This window comes from Rhinoraja longicauda, chromosome 6 (assembly GCF_053455715.1).
Source record: "Rhinoraja longicauda isolate Sanriku21f chromosome 6, sRhiLon1.1, whole genome shotgun sequence".
Taxonomy (NCBI): domain Eukaryota; kingdom Metazoa; phylum Chordata; class Chondrichthyes; order Rajiformes; family Arhynchobatidae; genus Rhinoraja; species Rhinoraja longicauda.
The window spans coordinates 75,870,143-75,886,381 of NC_135958.1; the positions used below are offsets into that span (position 1 = coordinate 75,870,143).

General features: G+C 47.2%; 1 protein-coding gene across 1 annotated transcript in view; it reads right to left on the reverse strand.

The window, feature by feature from the left end:
* Nucleotides 1–58: 58 nt before the first annotated feature.
* The window catches only part of LOC144594608 (synaptogyrin-2-like), a 35,094-nt gene continuing 18,913 nt past the window's right edge, over nucleotides 59–16,239 (reverse strand). Inside the window, exons 3-5 of the mRNA XM_078401365.1 lie at nucleotides 11,988–12,225; nucleotides 8,317–8,453; nucleotides 59–6,263 (exon numbers count right to left, since the gene is read on the reverse strand). Of these exons, the coding sequence (XP_078257491.1) occupies nucleotides 6,078–6,263; nucleotides 8,317–8,453; nucleotides 11,988–12,225 (561 nt within the window). The 3' untranslated portion in view covers nucleotides 59–6,077. The remainder of the gene's footprint in view (nucleotides 6,264–8,316; nucleotides 8,454–11,987; nucleotides 12,226–16,239) is intronic.

A 16,239-nucleotide genomic window follows, 5' to 3' on the forward strand; every position in this document is an offset into this window, starting at 1 on the left:
ATTAAATTATTACACTCAGCTTCTAGAATATAAAGTCAGTAACACCTGCCACCACTTTCAAAAAATGTGTTTATTAGTGCAGCAGGTTTGACTCGTTGATCAGTGACCAATTGTTTTGTGTGCCTCTGATGAAACAAAATGATTAGAATAATATATATTGCCATGTGAACTCAAATACAACTTCACAATGAACAGGCATCGGGACACAATGCATGCAAAGGTGTTGTAAAAAGATCTATGCCAGTTTATCAAACATTTTCAGAATTTAAATCTTTGGTTCAAACATTAATGAGGAAGAAATGTTTAGTTTAAATACAGCCCATGTGATTTTGATATAGATTTAAAAAAAATTAAACTAACAACCACTGCCCTTTGTCCACATTAACTCAGCAACTAACCAAGGGCATTAGAATGCAATGCTCCATCATACAGTGAATTAAAAGTACCTGTATAATTTTTATCTTAAAGCACCAACCCTGCCCAGTGTCATTGTGCAGGGTTGAGTCTAACTGTAGCCATGCACTTGTACTTTTCTATCACAAGTTGACCTGAGTAGTTTAGAGATACAGCCCACTGAATCCATGCCAACCAGCGATCCTGTACACTAGCACTATCCTACACACACTGGGGACAACTTGCAATCTTTACCGAAGCCAATTAACTACAAACCTGTACGTCTTTGGAGTGTGGGAGGAAACCGGAACCATCGGGGGAAATGTGCAGACTTTGTACAGTCAAACCCCGTAATCAGGATCGAACCTGGGTCTCTACCGCTGTGCTGCCCAAGCCCACAGCAAGTGGGTTTCTGGAAAGGCTTCAGAGGTGAAAGCTTGGGTCTACAAAACGTGAAGAGAAACCAGCAGAGGCTTCAGACTGCAAACCTAAAGGAGAGAGGCACTCACAAAACCCAGAAGGAAGCAGTCTTTCACCACTTGTTTTTTTTGTTGTTTTTTTGCATTGCTCAATAACAAGTCGGATATATAAGGCACGTGCACCATAGTGGTGACCAGACTGATTGAAGTGCAAATATTCAGCATTAGCTCAAGTGACAGTAGTGGAGGTCAACTCTGGCCATGGCACCGTGGATCCTCTGCTACACACTAAGGAATCTCATATATGCAACTGGCGGAAGATCATAGATTTTAGTTTAGAAAGAACATTTGGCACCACAGGATAATGCCAATCCATCCCACCCTATCACACACCACCTCAGTTCCAGCCAGGGATTCGACACAGCCAACAATTCGGCTGGAGAGGCACAAAATGCTGGAGTAACAGCGGGTCAGGCAGTTTCCCCAGAGAACGTGGATAGGTGATGCTTCAGGTCGGGACCCTTCAGACCGATACCTCCAGCCTGGCAACACTCCAACTTGTACTTTGTGACGAATATCTAACTCGTTGAACAAGTCCCCCCGTGCAATATGGTACAGTTTAATTATTTTTATACATTCAATCAGCATACACCACAGTAAAGCAAAAGCTAAATAACATTAGCCCACAATTTAAAGCCCCATTTCAGTAGTTCACGCAGCACGAAGAATACAAAACCATCCTTTTACAAAAAAGTGTGCGACCTTGGTTACTAACGCAATTGCAAATATAAAGTTGTACCCAAAAAAAAATTCTAACAAATGAAATAAGTAATCACCGTCCCATGACGGTCACACTGTGCAGATGGACATTTTGATGCCTGGACTATGTTTGTCTTTGCCCCTCCTCCCCACGGATCCACCAAGTCCAGAATAATGTTTGGCCGAGATTACTTTTGCACAAAAAAACATCCAAGGCAGAGATGAGAAACATGCAAGTCAAAATAGGAGGTGCAGGAAAACAGTGGGCAGCCTCTCTTCAACCAGTAGTGGTGCTTGCACGAAAGGACACACAGTGTTGGAGTAGCTCAGCAGGTCAGGCCGCATCTTTGGAGGACAAGTGACGTTTCAAGACCCATCTCCAATCTGAACCAAGATCTCGACTTCAAAGCGTCATTTCAATCTGAAGAAGGGTCTTGACCTCAACGACACCTATCCCCGTTCTCCAGAGATGCTGCCTGACCCGCTGAGTTACTCCAGCACTTTGTGTATCAACCAACATCTGCAATTCCTCGTTTCTACATCATGATGCTGGCACTTCCTGCTTTTTATGCAGAACACTACGAGGAACTTCTATTCTGAGTCGAAAATTCCGATCTATTTGTTAATCCATACCAGCCAGTGGACAGAAGATAGTCCTTCAGCCAGCTGGTGGACAGAAGATAGTTGATATTATTCACACAACAAAATGGGTGCAGCTTTTGCCCAGAACTGGCGGCTGGGGTGGAGAGGGGAAGGTGGAAACAGATGGCTTCATTCATGTGAGCCAACCTGATCCCAACACAGACCCAGATGGGGGGGGGGGGGGGGGGGTCACGTTCATCAGCCGACAAGTTCCACCACCGGTACTTTAGTGACTAGAAGACGGGGGTGTAACTGCGACTTCCAGCTGCCCATCCAGCCTGGGGCAGCAGGTCAAACAAAACAAATATCCAGAAGATCAGAGAGACCATTTACACAACTCTCTCCCAGACCACAGCAGCATCTCTGAAGACGCCTTGCCGTCAATGAAGTGTGGTTTGAAATGTTCTCAGTGGTATAGCGAGGATACCATTTTGTGCACGCAAGTTTCCACTTCAACAGTGGAACTGTGGTCAGGCTCAGTGTGAAGGAAGGAAGGAACCGCAGATAGACACAAAATGCAGGAGTGACTCAGCTGGACAGGCAGCATCTTCAGACTTCCGAAGAAGGGTCTTGACCTGAAAAGTCACACATTCCTTCTCTCCGAGATGCTGCCTGTCCCACTGAGTTTCTCCAGCACTTTGTGTCTATCTGTGGTCGACTCAGTATGTGTTGTTGATTGAAGAGGGAAGATAGGGTTATCTTGATCAGCCAATATTGGCTACGGAAGGGGTGTGAGGAGGCAGATAGAACAGAGATGGCACAACTCCAACTCTCACCACCTCCATTACAAAGAGAACCTATGAACTCCTTAAAATCTCCAGGACTTTTGAATAAAACCCATAGCTCCTTCTACACCATGCAACTAAAAGTTCATCTCTAACTAGATTCTCCACTGTGCACAGCCTTCATGTTACTTCAGTAGTTCCTAACCTCACCATAACATGATTTAACCCATTTCCCCATGCCATTTAAAGTGGACATACATAGAGTGTGGCCAGTGCTAGCCCAAGTTGTGATCCATGCCACATACCTACAACCAAAGAGTGCCCATACTCCAGAACCAAACCTAATGCAGGTGCCCACAAGTGCTCCAACGCTCCTGAAAATCTACAAAGAATCTCACAAAGGTGCGGTAAATACACACTCCGTGTTCACGATCCCCATTGCCATGTTAAAAAAAGCAAAATAAGCGAGCATACTTTTTTTATCCAAGCAGATTAAAAAAGATAAATAAAATACCAGAGGTGAAAGATTTAACTCCCACCCCTATCAGTGATGCATTCCCTCTTATTAAGAACACAACTGGTTTAGGATACAACAAACTGAACCATGACCGGTGGAGGTTCGACTGCTCAAAGCTTCCAGCAAAATAAAAGTTAAGTTCCCAAGGAAAACACAGCACAAAAGTGACGCACTGATCATTTCCCAAGCAATGTGCAACACATGGGGATCCAGACCCGCCACCTGCTGTGTTTGCCTTTTGATTTTATCATACACGTTTGCAATATTTGGCCTTTCCACATTGCTGCTTCATTTGGGATTCTTTTTAATCGAACACACAATTCATAGGATTAGTTATAAACCATAACAAAATTTGAATGATGGATGCGCTCAATTTCCTCAGGATTTTTCCAAATCACTTTGTACAAATTTTCATGGGGCAGAGACTTTAAAATTCAACAGAAACCTCAACTTCCTCACCAGATTTATTTGGCCGAATATTTCTTCACTTTAGCTCGTGAACTGTAGGGGTGAATGGAATCTCGTTTACACAGGCTGAAAGTGTTTATAAAAGAGGCACACATGCCTGCAATCTGTTACGATTTCTCTCAAATATCTATGGGAACTCTGGCATTAGTATTTCGGGGGAAAACGGGAGAACTTTATGAAGGCTGTTTTATCTCATTTCAACTATCCCATCGAGCTACAATGGAACATAAGGAAACGTGACAATAACTCCCATCTTTCAAAGCCTCAGCTGGAGAACAGGTAAATGGTGACAATTCAGGGTTGGTGTCTGCTTGGGCAGTATAATGATAAGCATTAGCAGTGCCAGGAGTGGAAGTGGTGACAATATTCCTCTGGAAATTCCCACCATGAGAACACATTAGAGTCCAACAGAAGCCGAGGAGATGAATTTCAAAACTCCCGGCTTGGTACAGATCCACCATCGATTTTCCTGCAACTTGTGGTCCGGCACCTCCTTAAATCCGGTCAAAATTGCGAGCGCACACTTGAAATCTCCCCCGGAAATGTGGCGCCTGGGCCGAGTGAGGCAGCCGATCGGTGGGTCAAATTTGCCCCTTGCCGCCGGGGCTCAGGAACTCCTGCCTGGCAGATCCGTTCCCATTGCCGACTTCAGAGGCTGACTTTGCGGGTTGGTATCTCAGCCCCCCCGCGGCCAATTCCCATATCGCTGGACTCCTCTCGCTGGACGCCATGACCTATCCGACAAAATGGAATATCCAGGAAAGATCTGGAACCAAGGGTGCCGGAAAATCAGTGGTGGACCTGTATCTCATGGCATGGTACCTAGAGGAGTGGGCTTGCTACTGCTAATAACACTGGGGCTTGGCTTGTTTACCTGGACAGCTGTCACTGACAGTGGAGAAACAAGGAGCTGCAGATGCCAGTTCACAAAAAAAAAAAGATACAAAGTGCTGGAGTCACTCAGCAGGTCAGACAACATCTCTGGATAAGACTGAAGAAGGGTCCCGACCCAACACGTCGCCTGTTCCATGTTCTCCAGAGATGCTGCCTGACCCGCTGAGTTACTCCAGAACTTTGTTCCTTTTTTAATTTTGTTACTGACAATGGCCCTGCTAAGTTCGGAGTGACAGGGCTTCGAAGTGGTGCGGAAACAGGGAAGCTTCGCGGAGATATGTGTCAACTTTCCTGACGTTTGAAAATCAGGGACAAAGTGGGAGTTGGGAGTCATGGATAGATACAGGCACCGATCTTAAACTTGGTCAATCAAAGGCTAAGAAAAGAGTGGCCATGAGTTCAAACGGTTCATTTTAATCTCGCCTTTATCAGGCATCCCTAATGATTGATACTAGATCACATTAAAACCACCTTCCACCAACAACACCCAAATCATGATCCAACACCATTCTTTCCCGTCTTGAGTCGGATTTACTCATTGGGGAGCAATTAGATGATAAATCACTGCTTGGAAAAGGTTATGTATTTGGGTGAACAAGACCTTGTATTGAAAGACTAGCATTGGGAAAGAGGTGGGAAGGGGATTAGGGAAACTTCCTGCATTGGCTCCATCCCACCCTCTCGTCCATTTACCTGCTGTAGAGAGAGGCCAGGCACAGCCCTGTCTTTCCCTTTCACATGAGGAGCAGGAGTGTTTACACAGGGAACCCCTCGGTGACCAGTGGTGTCAGAGGAATCTGAGTGGGGAAGGGAGAAGGAGGAGGGGGGGAAGGGAGGCAGGGGCTGAAAGGCCAACAGAAAAAAAAAAAATCAGGAAGCAACGCAGGGTTCGAAACAAAACAAAGAAAAGAATCGAAGGCAGACACAGAATGCCGGAGTAACTCAGCGGGACAGGCAGCATCTCTGGAGAGAAGGAATGGCTGACGTTTCGGGTCGAGACCGTTCTTCAGACTCAAAACTTCTTGACCCGAAAAGTCGCCCATTCCTTCTCTCTCCAGAGATGCTGCCTGTCCCGCTGAGTTACCCCAGCATCTTGTGCCTACCTTCGATTTAAACCAGCATCTGCAGTTCCTTCCTACGAAGGAAAGCGCCCCATCCCCGTAATTGGAAGAAGGCTTGGATTGTGGCAAAAGTGTCATTCCCTGCTCCTCGGTTGGACTCTCGTTCCAGGCGCGGCACTGGGAGGGGCATCCAGTGGGTTTAGTACGCGGGCGGGCGGTACTCGCTGGTGTCCGGCTGCGCGGCGGCGGTACCGAACGGCGGCTGCTGGTAGTTCTCGGCAACGTTGGGGTAGGGCGGGTAGTCGCTGGACGGGTCGGTGTACTTCTCGGTGAAGTCGGACACGCCAACCTGATACCTCTTGTAGGCAAACGCCAGCAGCAAGCCCTGCAACGGAAGGCAAGGAGCAGGGGGTAAGGTTCAGAACTCACCATCTGGGAGCACCGTAGAAAACAGCCCCGTGGGCAAGAGATGGACCTCAGTCCCAGTCACACAGGAGATGCTCCGGGTCAGGACTCCCCCGCCTGTCTGCAGAAGGGTCCTGACCCGAAACACCATCCATCCATGTCCCTCCACAAACACCACCAGACATCGAAAGCAGAATTAGGCCATTCAGCCCATCAAGTCTGCTCCACCATTCAATCATGGATGATCTATCTTTTCCTCTCAATCCCATTCTCCTGCCTTCTCCCTGTAACCTTTAATGCCCTTACTAATCAACTAGGCTTTCCACCACTATATCCAATTAACTCTTTTGTACGTTCCCTCCTGCCTTCTCCCCACAACCCCTGACACCCATATTGATCAGAATCTCTTCTCAGTCTTAAAAACACCCTTTGACTTGGCCTCCACAGCTGTCTGTGGCAATGGATTTCTCAGATTCACCACCCTCTCGTTAAAGAACGGTGTAATGTTATCCATCTCTGGAGAACATGGATAGGTGATGAAGTCTGAAGAAGGGTCTCGACCCAAACCGTCACCCATTCCTTCTCTCCCGAGATGCTGCCTGACCCGCTGGGTCACTCCAGCATTTTGTGTCTATCATGACCAGTCTAACAAATTCCCCAGGTCTGCTCCCGATCCATGATCTCCAGAGATGCTGCCTGACTTGTTAATGACTTCTCCAGAGATTGTTCCCTCCATCCCAGAGGAGGTTCTGTTTAGACTGGCGTGGAAGCTAATCTTCCGTTGCCGTTCCCCGGGGAGTCTCTGCGCTGGCTGAGGGCAGAGTTATCATCAGCCTGGAACCAAACACACATCCTCTCACTGCACTGGCACTTCCAACGGAGCCGGTCGCTGCCGACGGCCATGGATCAAACAGCCACAGACAGCAATAACTAGTGGTGCATTACTGATGATCAAAGATGGCGGGGGGAGGGAGAAGGGACTTGCGCTGCCAAAAGATACTTGGCGGGGGGGCCGTGGAGAACGAAGGGACCCAGTGAGGGGCCGCCGAGAGCAAAGGGGGGACCCAGCGGGGGAAAGAAGGGGGAACCCGGTTAGGGGTTTTCTAACAGCCCAGGCCAAAAAATTAAAACGCGAGTTTTTAATGGAGGATAAAAGGCGGCACAGTATTACGGCGCGGTGGCGCAGCGGTAGAGTTGCTGCCTCACAGCGCCAGAGACCCGGGTTCCGCCCTGACCACGGTTGCTGTCCAAGGACAATTCACAATTTTTACCAAGGTCAATTAAGCTAGAAACCTGCACGAGGGTGGGAGGAAACCAAAGCACACAGACCCATGTAAAAACTCCATACAGGCGGCACCTGTAGTGAGGATCGAACCCGGGCCTCTGGCGCCGTGTGGTCACAACTCCACCGCTGCACCACCATGTGGCCATGATTGGCATCATGTTCAGCACAGGCATTGTGGCCGAAGGGCCTGCTCCTAAGCTGAACTTTACTATGTGTAGGAAGGAACTGCAGATACTGGTTTAAACTGAAGATAGACACAAAAAGCTGGAGCAACTCAGCGGGACAGGCAGCATCTCTGGAGAAAAGGAAATGGTGATGTTTCGGGTCCAGCACCGCCATTCATTGCGATCATGGCTGATCATCTACAATCAATAACCTGTGCCTGCCTTCTCCCCAATTCCTTTGATTCCACTCTAGAGCTCTATCTAACTCTCTTTTAAATTCATCCAGTTAATTGGCCTCCACTGCCTTCTGCGGCCTGGAATTCCACAAATTCACAACTCTCTGGGTGAAAAAGTTTCTTCTCATCTCAGTCTAAGAATAAAGGGGAGGCCATTTAAAACTGTGGCCCCTGGTTCTGGACTCCGCCAAAATGGGGAACATTTTCCCTGCATCGAGCTTGTCTATTCCTTTTATGATTTTCTACGTCTCTACAAGATCCCCTCTCGTCCTTTTAAACTCCAGTGGGTACAAGCCTAGTTACACAAGATCGACAAGAGGCAGCCAGGTTAGACACATTTCCACTTACCCAGCTAAAGATGGAGAAGAAGCAGAAGGCAATGGTGGCGCGGGCACCATCTACCCCGATGATCGGCATTGACGTTGTGTTCACCCACTGGTTGGTGAGGAAGCAAAAGCCAATAAACCACAGCAAGGTCCAGAGAGCTGGGAACAAAAGAGAGCGCGTTAGATCCCCTGGATAATCAGTGCTGTCACTATAGGCAAGAGTCAAGAGTGCTTTATTGCCGTAGGTCCCAGATAGAACAATGACATTCTTACTTGCAGCAGCACAAGAGAATATGCAGTATAATACAGTATAATAAACGAGAAAAAAAAACCCCCAGAGTGTGTGTACTTATGCAGTAGATATATATACAAGGTAGACACAAAATGCTGGAGTAACTCAGCGGGACCGGCAGCATCTCTGGTGAGAAGGAATGGGTGACGTTTCGGGTCGAGACTCTTCTTCGGCCAGTCTGAAGAAGGGTCCCGACCCGAATCGTCACCCATTCCTTCTCTCCAGAGATGCTGCTTGTCCCAGTGTGTTACTCCAGCATTTTGTGTCTATCTTCGGTTTAAACCAGCATCTGCAGTTCTTTCCTATACACAATAGACAATAGGCGCAGGAGTAGGCCATTCGGCCCCTCGAGCCAGCACCACCATTCAATGTGATCATGGCTGATCATACACACGTACATACATACATATACACATGAAATCTTCCCATGGCATCTCACAGAATGGCCGATGGATCTTAATTTGGTCTCTGATGGTCACATGCACTAATCATTTTATGTTCATAAGTTATATGAGCAGAATGAGGCCATTGGCCCACCGAGTCTACTCTGCCATTCAATGATCGCAGATCCATCTTTCTCTCTCAACCCCATTCTCCTGCCTTCTCCCTGAAACCTTTGATGCCCTTACTAGTCAACTAGGTTTTCCACCACTATATCCAATTAACTCTTTTGTACATTCTCTCCTACCTTCTCCCCATTACCCGTGACACCCGTACTAATCAAGAATCTCTCAATCTCCGTCTTTAAAAATACCCATTGACGGCCTCCACAGCCTTCAGTGGCAAAGAATTCCACAGATTCACCACCCTCTGACTAAAGAAACTTCTCCTCATCTCCTTCCTAAAAAAACGTCCTTTAATTCCGAGGCTGTGACCTCTAGTCCTAGACTCTCCCACTAGTGGAAACATCCTCTCCACATCCACTCTATCCAAGCCTTTCACTATTCTGTGTGTTTCAATGAGGTCCACCCTCATTCTTCTAAACTCCAGCGAGTGCAGGCCCAGTGCTGACAAACACTCATCATAGGTTAACGTACTCATTCCTGGGATCATTCTTGTGAACCTCCTCTGGACCCTCTCCAGAGCCAGCACATCCTTCCTCAAATATGGTGCCCAAAATTGCTCGCGATATTCCAAATGCGGCCTGACCAGCGCCTTATAGAGCCTCAGCATTACATCCCTGTTTTTGTATACAAGCCCTCTTGAAATAAATGCTAGCATAACGTTTGCTTTTTTTACTACAGGGAGAATGTGTAAACCCCACACACACACACACACCACCAGAGGTCAGAGTCTAGCCCAGTTGTTGTCGGCAGAGACTGCCAGCATGGAGACAGAGGTTGGTGCAAAATGCGGGCTGGCAGCACAGAGGCACAGCGGTAGAGTTGCTGCCTCGCAGCGCCAGAGACCCGGGTTCGATCCTCACTACTGATGCTGTCTGCATGGAGTTTTTACATTCTCCCCGTGACCTGCGTGGGTTTTCTCCAAGATCTTCGGTTTCCACCCACACTCCAAAGACGTACAGGTTTGTAGGTTAATTGGCTTGGTATAAATGTAAATTGTGCGTGTGGGATAATGTTAATGTGTGGGGATCGCTGATCGACGTGGACTCAGTGGACCGAATGGCCTGTTTCCGTGCTATATCTCGAAACTAAATACTTCAGCATTTGACGCAGATCAAACTATTGAATAAGATTCAAGTTAATAGTGAAGATAGATAGAAAACGCTGGAGTAACTCAGCGGGACAGGCAGCATCTCTGGAGAGAAGAAATGGGCGACGTTTCGGGTCGAGACTCTTCATCAGACTGAGAGTCAGGGAAGAGGGAGAGGTAGGGATATGGAAGGTAAGGTGTGAAAATGCAGATCAAAGGGGATGTTGATTAAGGAAAGTGGATCAGATTCACTGTTGAATGATTCATTGTTGATTGATTTCATTGTTGGTTGATTGATTGATTCTTCATTGCTGAAGAATGATTCATTGTTGGATGGTGAAGGTGACTGACTACGTGGCACACAATCGGTAAAGTTTAATCAGGAGGACAGTGAAATTAGTCGGAGAACTAGGATGGGGGAGGGACGGAGCAAGAGGGAAAGCAAAGGTTACTTGAAGTTAGAGAAATCATTATCCATACCGCTGGGGTGTAAGCTGCCCAAGCGAAATATGAGGCGCTGTTCCTCCAATTTGCGTTTGGCCTTACTCTGACAGTGGAGGAGGCCCAGGACAGAAAGGTCAGTGTGGGAATGGGAAGGTGAGTTAACGTGTTTGGCAACCGGGAGATCGCGTAGGCCTAGGCGGTAATAGTGATGGCTTTGGTGAACCACTGTTTGCTGTGGAAATTTAATTGCACAGTAATTTGATATACCTGTGGCCTGAATCAGTCATTCGTGCTTCAGAAAATGGCCGTCAACATCTGGCCATTCAATGACTCAGCTGTAAAATCAGCTGTCAGCTCCAACATCTGCACAAACTACCACGGGGTGAGAGGAAGTGGGCAACTGAATATCTAAGCTGGAGAGAGTGCAGGGAAAATTTACGAGGATGTTGCCAAGACTTAAAGGCCTGATCTACAGGGAGAGGTTGGGCAGGCTAGGACTTTACACCTTGGAGTGCAGGAGGCTGAGGAACTGCAGGTGCTGGTTTAAACCGAAGATAGACACAAAAAGCTGGAGTAACTCAGCAGGACAGGCAGCATCTCTGGAGAGAAGGAATGTATTGGATCATGAGGGGAATAGATAGGGTGAACGCACAGAGTCTTTTACCCAGAGTAGGGGAATCAAGAACCAGAGGGCATACCGGGAAAAATTTAATAGGAACTTGAGGAACAACTTTTTCCACACAGTGCGTGGTGGGTATTTGGAACAAGTGCCCGAGGAGGTCATCGAGGTGGGTCCCAGAACAGCATTTAAAAGACAAAAGGACATAAAGTGCTGGAGTGTCTCAGTGGGTGCTGTCTGTACGGAATTTGTACGTTCTCCCGTGACCCCGTGGGTTTTCCCCGGGTGCTCTGGTTTCCTCCCACACTCTAAAGAAATACAGGTTTGTAGGTTAATTGGCTTCAGTAAAAATTGTGAGTTGTCTCTAGAGTCGTGCGGCGGATGCTAGTGCAACAGGGATCGCTGGTCGGCACGGACCAAAGGGCCTGTTTCTGCGCTATATCTCTAAACTAAACTAATCCCAAAGACGTGAGGGTTTATAGGTTAATTGGCCGCTGTAAAAACTGCCCCTGGTGTGTAGAAAGTGGATGAGAAGGTGGGATGAACGTGGAGCTGGATAATGAACAGGTGATCAGCTCGGAGCGGGTGATCGATGGCTGGCATGGACTCGGTGGGCCGAACGGTCTGTTTCCATGTTGCCATGTCCCTAAAGTAAACCAAAGTAGACACCCGTTACGTTATCTACCTGAAACTCCCAGGTCGGCCAGAACGATGTGCTTGCGTTGGTTGACGTTGCTGATCTGAGGGAAATACACATCAAGAGCAAAGAAGACGATGCAGATGAGAAAGGCAAGCACCCCAATGCCCACACCGTAATGGCAGGCGTCCACGTTCTGGTGGAAGATGCACTGCAAGTCTCCTGACTGTGGTTTATTCATGTAACCCTCGCTGGTGATGCAGGCAAACACAATGATCGAGAAGATCTACAAGAAAACACAGAACAGAAATAGAAAGGTCATATGGTCAAAGGGAATCGGAGTAGAATTAGGCCATTCGGCCCATCAAGTCTATTCCACCATTCAATCGTGGCTGATATATCGTGTAGGAAGGAACTGCAGGTGCTGGTTTAAACCAAAGATAGACACAAAAAGCTGGAGTAACTCAGCAGGACAGGCAGCATCTCTGGAGAGAAGGAATGGGTGACGTTTCGGGTCGAGACCCTTCTTCAGACTGGTTAGGGATCTATCTCTCCCTCCTAACCCCATTCTCCTTCCATCTCCCCATAACCTATGACACTCGTACTAATCAAGAATCTGTAGTGGGTGCGGTCACCGCGGTAATCAGGCCAGATGCCAGGTGAGTAGTTAATAACTTTATTACCTGGTGCACCAAACACCGCACTCAAGAACTCGTGAGTCGACACACCCAAAACCTTTTATAGTCCCAGACCACCTGACCCAAGGGGACTGACCCAGGAAGTCACCTAATCCCTCCCGTCCACTGAGTGCCGAGTGGAATGACCAAGGGAGTGGCCTAGCCCCCGGGTGCCGCCACAGGACCCCCCCCCCCCCCCCCCAAGAACACAAAAGGCCACAGAGTGCTGGAGGAGCTCAGCGGGTCAGGCAGCATCTCTGGAGAACATGGCTAGGCGACGCTTCTTGTTGGGACTTCTTCAGACTGAAAAAAGGGGTCCCGACCAGAAATATCACTTATCCATGTCAGGCAGCATCTCTGGAGAACGTGGAGACAACTTTAGGGTTAGGACCCTTCTTCAGACTGAAGTAGAGATCCAACCTGAATCGTCACCTATGCATGTTCTCCAGAGATGCTGTCTGACCCGCTGAGTTACTCCAGCACTCAGTGTCTTTAAATGCAATTTGTACATTTCTTTCTCTACCTGGGACTGCTACTTTTCTACTGTAAACTTCCAAGTCATTATCTGCAGGCAGACTGAATGGAGTACCTTAACAAATAAATGTACAACACATTCTTATACCGTACGTAGTAAACTAGACTACAGCAGTGCAAGCCATGGTAGGAGGGCAAGACCAATTAGCTACTGCATCTCCCACAGTACAACCGCGACCACACTTCTAAAGTCACCGATTACCTGGAGATCACTTTCGAACATAATGAAAGGCACCATAAAAATGCAGGTCTTTCAAATCTGATAGTTTGAGGTTTATTGAATTTTTTACTAAGATTTAATTTGACAAAAATGTAATCTTTTACTAAGATGACAGGCGGCAAAGTGGCGCAGCGGTAGAGTTGCTGCCTTACAGCGCCGGAGACCCGGGTTCGATCCTGACTGCGGGTGCTTGTCTGTGCGGAGTTTGCACGTTCTCCCCGTGACCTGCTTGGGTTTTCTCTGAGATATTTAGTTTCCTTCCCACACTCCAAAGACGTACAGGTTTGTAGGTTAATTGGCTTGGTATAAATGTAAATTGTGCGTGTGGGATAGTGTTAATGTGCGGGGATCGCTGATCGACGTGGACTCAGTGGACCGAATGGCCTGTTTCCGTGCTATATCTCTAAACTAAATACTTCAGCGTTTGACGCAGTTCAAACTATTGAATAAGATTCAAGTTAATAGTGAAGATAGATAGAAAACGCTGGAGTAACTTGGTATAAATGTAAATTGTCCCCATAGGATATTGTTAATGTGCGGGGATCGCTGGTCGGCGTGGACTTGGTGGGCCGAATGGCCTGTTTCCGCATTGTATCTCTAAACTAAACTAAGAGGTTTATTTCCCACTGAGAAGTTACTCCTTTGAATGTGCACAGTACCATCCACAAAATATTGTTTCAAAAGCTGAAAAGTACAGGCCTCTGATTATTATTACAATCACATGAAATACTCAGGATAATTAGACATGTCAGAATGGTTTACAAGGACTTTAAAAGTGGGACCTCACTGAAAGAATTAAAATGTCCTAATTGCCAAGTTATGACCACGATGATTCATTACCACGATATGATTCTATTATAACCAATTACAATTCATGGGATGACATCAAAGCCTAAATGAAAGAACTGTTAGCACGCTTTAAAGTTGAGAAAATAACGTCCATAATAAAAACTTACTGTCCAAGAGACTGTTTTTTTAACCGATGGTCCAAATACCATTAAACTCGAGCTTTCATGATGGTCTATAAGGCTACTCAAAATCCTAAAATGATCGTTATTAAGTTTAGGTTTATTATTGTCACATGTACCGAGGTACAGTGAAAAGCTTTGTTTTGTATGCTATCCTCACAGATCAGACATATCAAAGCTAAATACAATCAATGCGTAGGAAGGGACTGCAGATGCTGGTTTAACCCGGAGATAGACACAAAAAGCTGGAGTAACTCAGCGGGTCAGGTAGCATCTCTGGAGAAAAGGAAAAGGTGATGTTTCGGGTCGAGACCCTTCATCAGATTACCTTCAGGTCCATATGGGCCTACGTGATCTCCCGGTTTCCAAGCACTTTAACTCCCCCTCCCATTCCCACATTCACCTTTCTGTCCTGGGCCTACTCCACTATCAGAGTGAGGCCCAAAGCAAACAGCACCACATATTTCGCTTGAGCAGCTTACAACCCAGCGGCGTAAATTTGATTTCTCTAACTTCAAGTAACCCTTGCATCCCCTCTCTCTCCGCCCCTCCCCTGCCCTGGTCGATGCTCTAGCTTCAAAGTGGTTTTGTTGTGTCTCATTGCCTGTCGCTGGAATTTAGAAGACTGAGGGGGGATCTTATTGAAACATATAAAATTCTTAAGGGGTTGGAGAGGCTAGATGCGGGAAGATTGTTCCCGATGTTGGGGAAGTCCAGAACCAGGGGTCACAGCTTAAGGATAAGGGGGAAGTCTTTTAGGACCGAGATAAGAAAACATTTCTTCACACAGAGAGTGGCGAGTCTGTGGAATTCTCTGCCACAGAAGGTAGTTGAGGCCAGTTCATTGGCTATATTTAAGAGGGAGTTAGATGTGGCCCTTGTGGCTAAAGGGATCAGGGGGTATGGAGAGAAGGCAGGTATGGGTTACTGAGCTGGATGATCAGCCATGATCATATTGAATGGCGGTGCAGGCTCGAAGGGCCGAATGGCCTACTCCTGCACCTATTTTCTATGTTTCTATGTAACATGTTTTAACCTCGCTGCGAGTGAACAATGACCTGTTTCCTTTATCATCGTTAAGTTAAAAAAAATAAAAATTAAAAAATTTTTTTTTTCTTTGGAACGTGGGTGGAAACTGGAGCACCCGGAGAAAACCCATGCGGTCACAGGGAGAACGTACAAACTCTGTACAGACAGCACCTGTGGTCAGGATCGAACCTGGTTCTCTGGCGCTGTGAGGCAGCAACTCCACCGCTGTGCCACCGTATCTCAGCATCAGTCCTAAAGGGCAAATCGCCTTGCCCTGAGCAGGGCGGGGCCTGGAGGCTGATGCTCTGGTGGGAAGCTGAGGGAATGAATCACTTTACTCCGCTCTCTGACACTTCATGACATTGGTTGTACTGCACGAAAAATGTCAATTAAAAGAGGAACAACTTTTTTTAAAAGGCAATTATCTCCAAGAAAGGAACTGAGTTATGGATTGATTAAAAATAAGTGCTCTGGTAGCAGAAAGCAATGGTGCTGCCACTACTTGTACTGACTCCCAGCAACACAATGTTCCCTCTCTTGCTTTGTCAGACTAGAGAGTTCAACCTGACCCGAGTCAGAAGCAAGAGCGATGTTGGGAGGGGAGCTAACGTTACAGCAGAGGCAATAAGCTGTTCCCACCGATGGGTGAATGCACTGACATATTCACCATTGGAACAGGACTGAGTGAATGCTCTCCCTTTGGAAAAAGATCTCACAAGGCCCGCACGGTAGCGCAGCGGTAGAGTTGCTGCTTTACAGCGAATGCAGCGCCGGAGACTCAGGTTCGATCCTGACTACGGGTGCTGCCTGTATGGAGTTTGTACACTCTCCCCGTGACCTGCGTGGGTTTTCTCCGAGATCTTCGGTTTCCT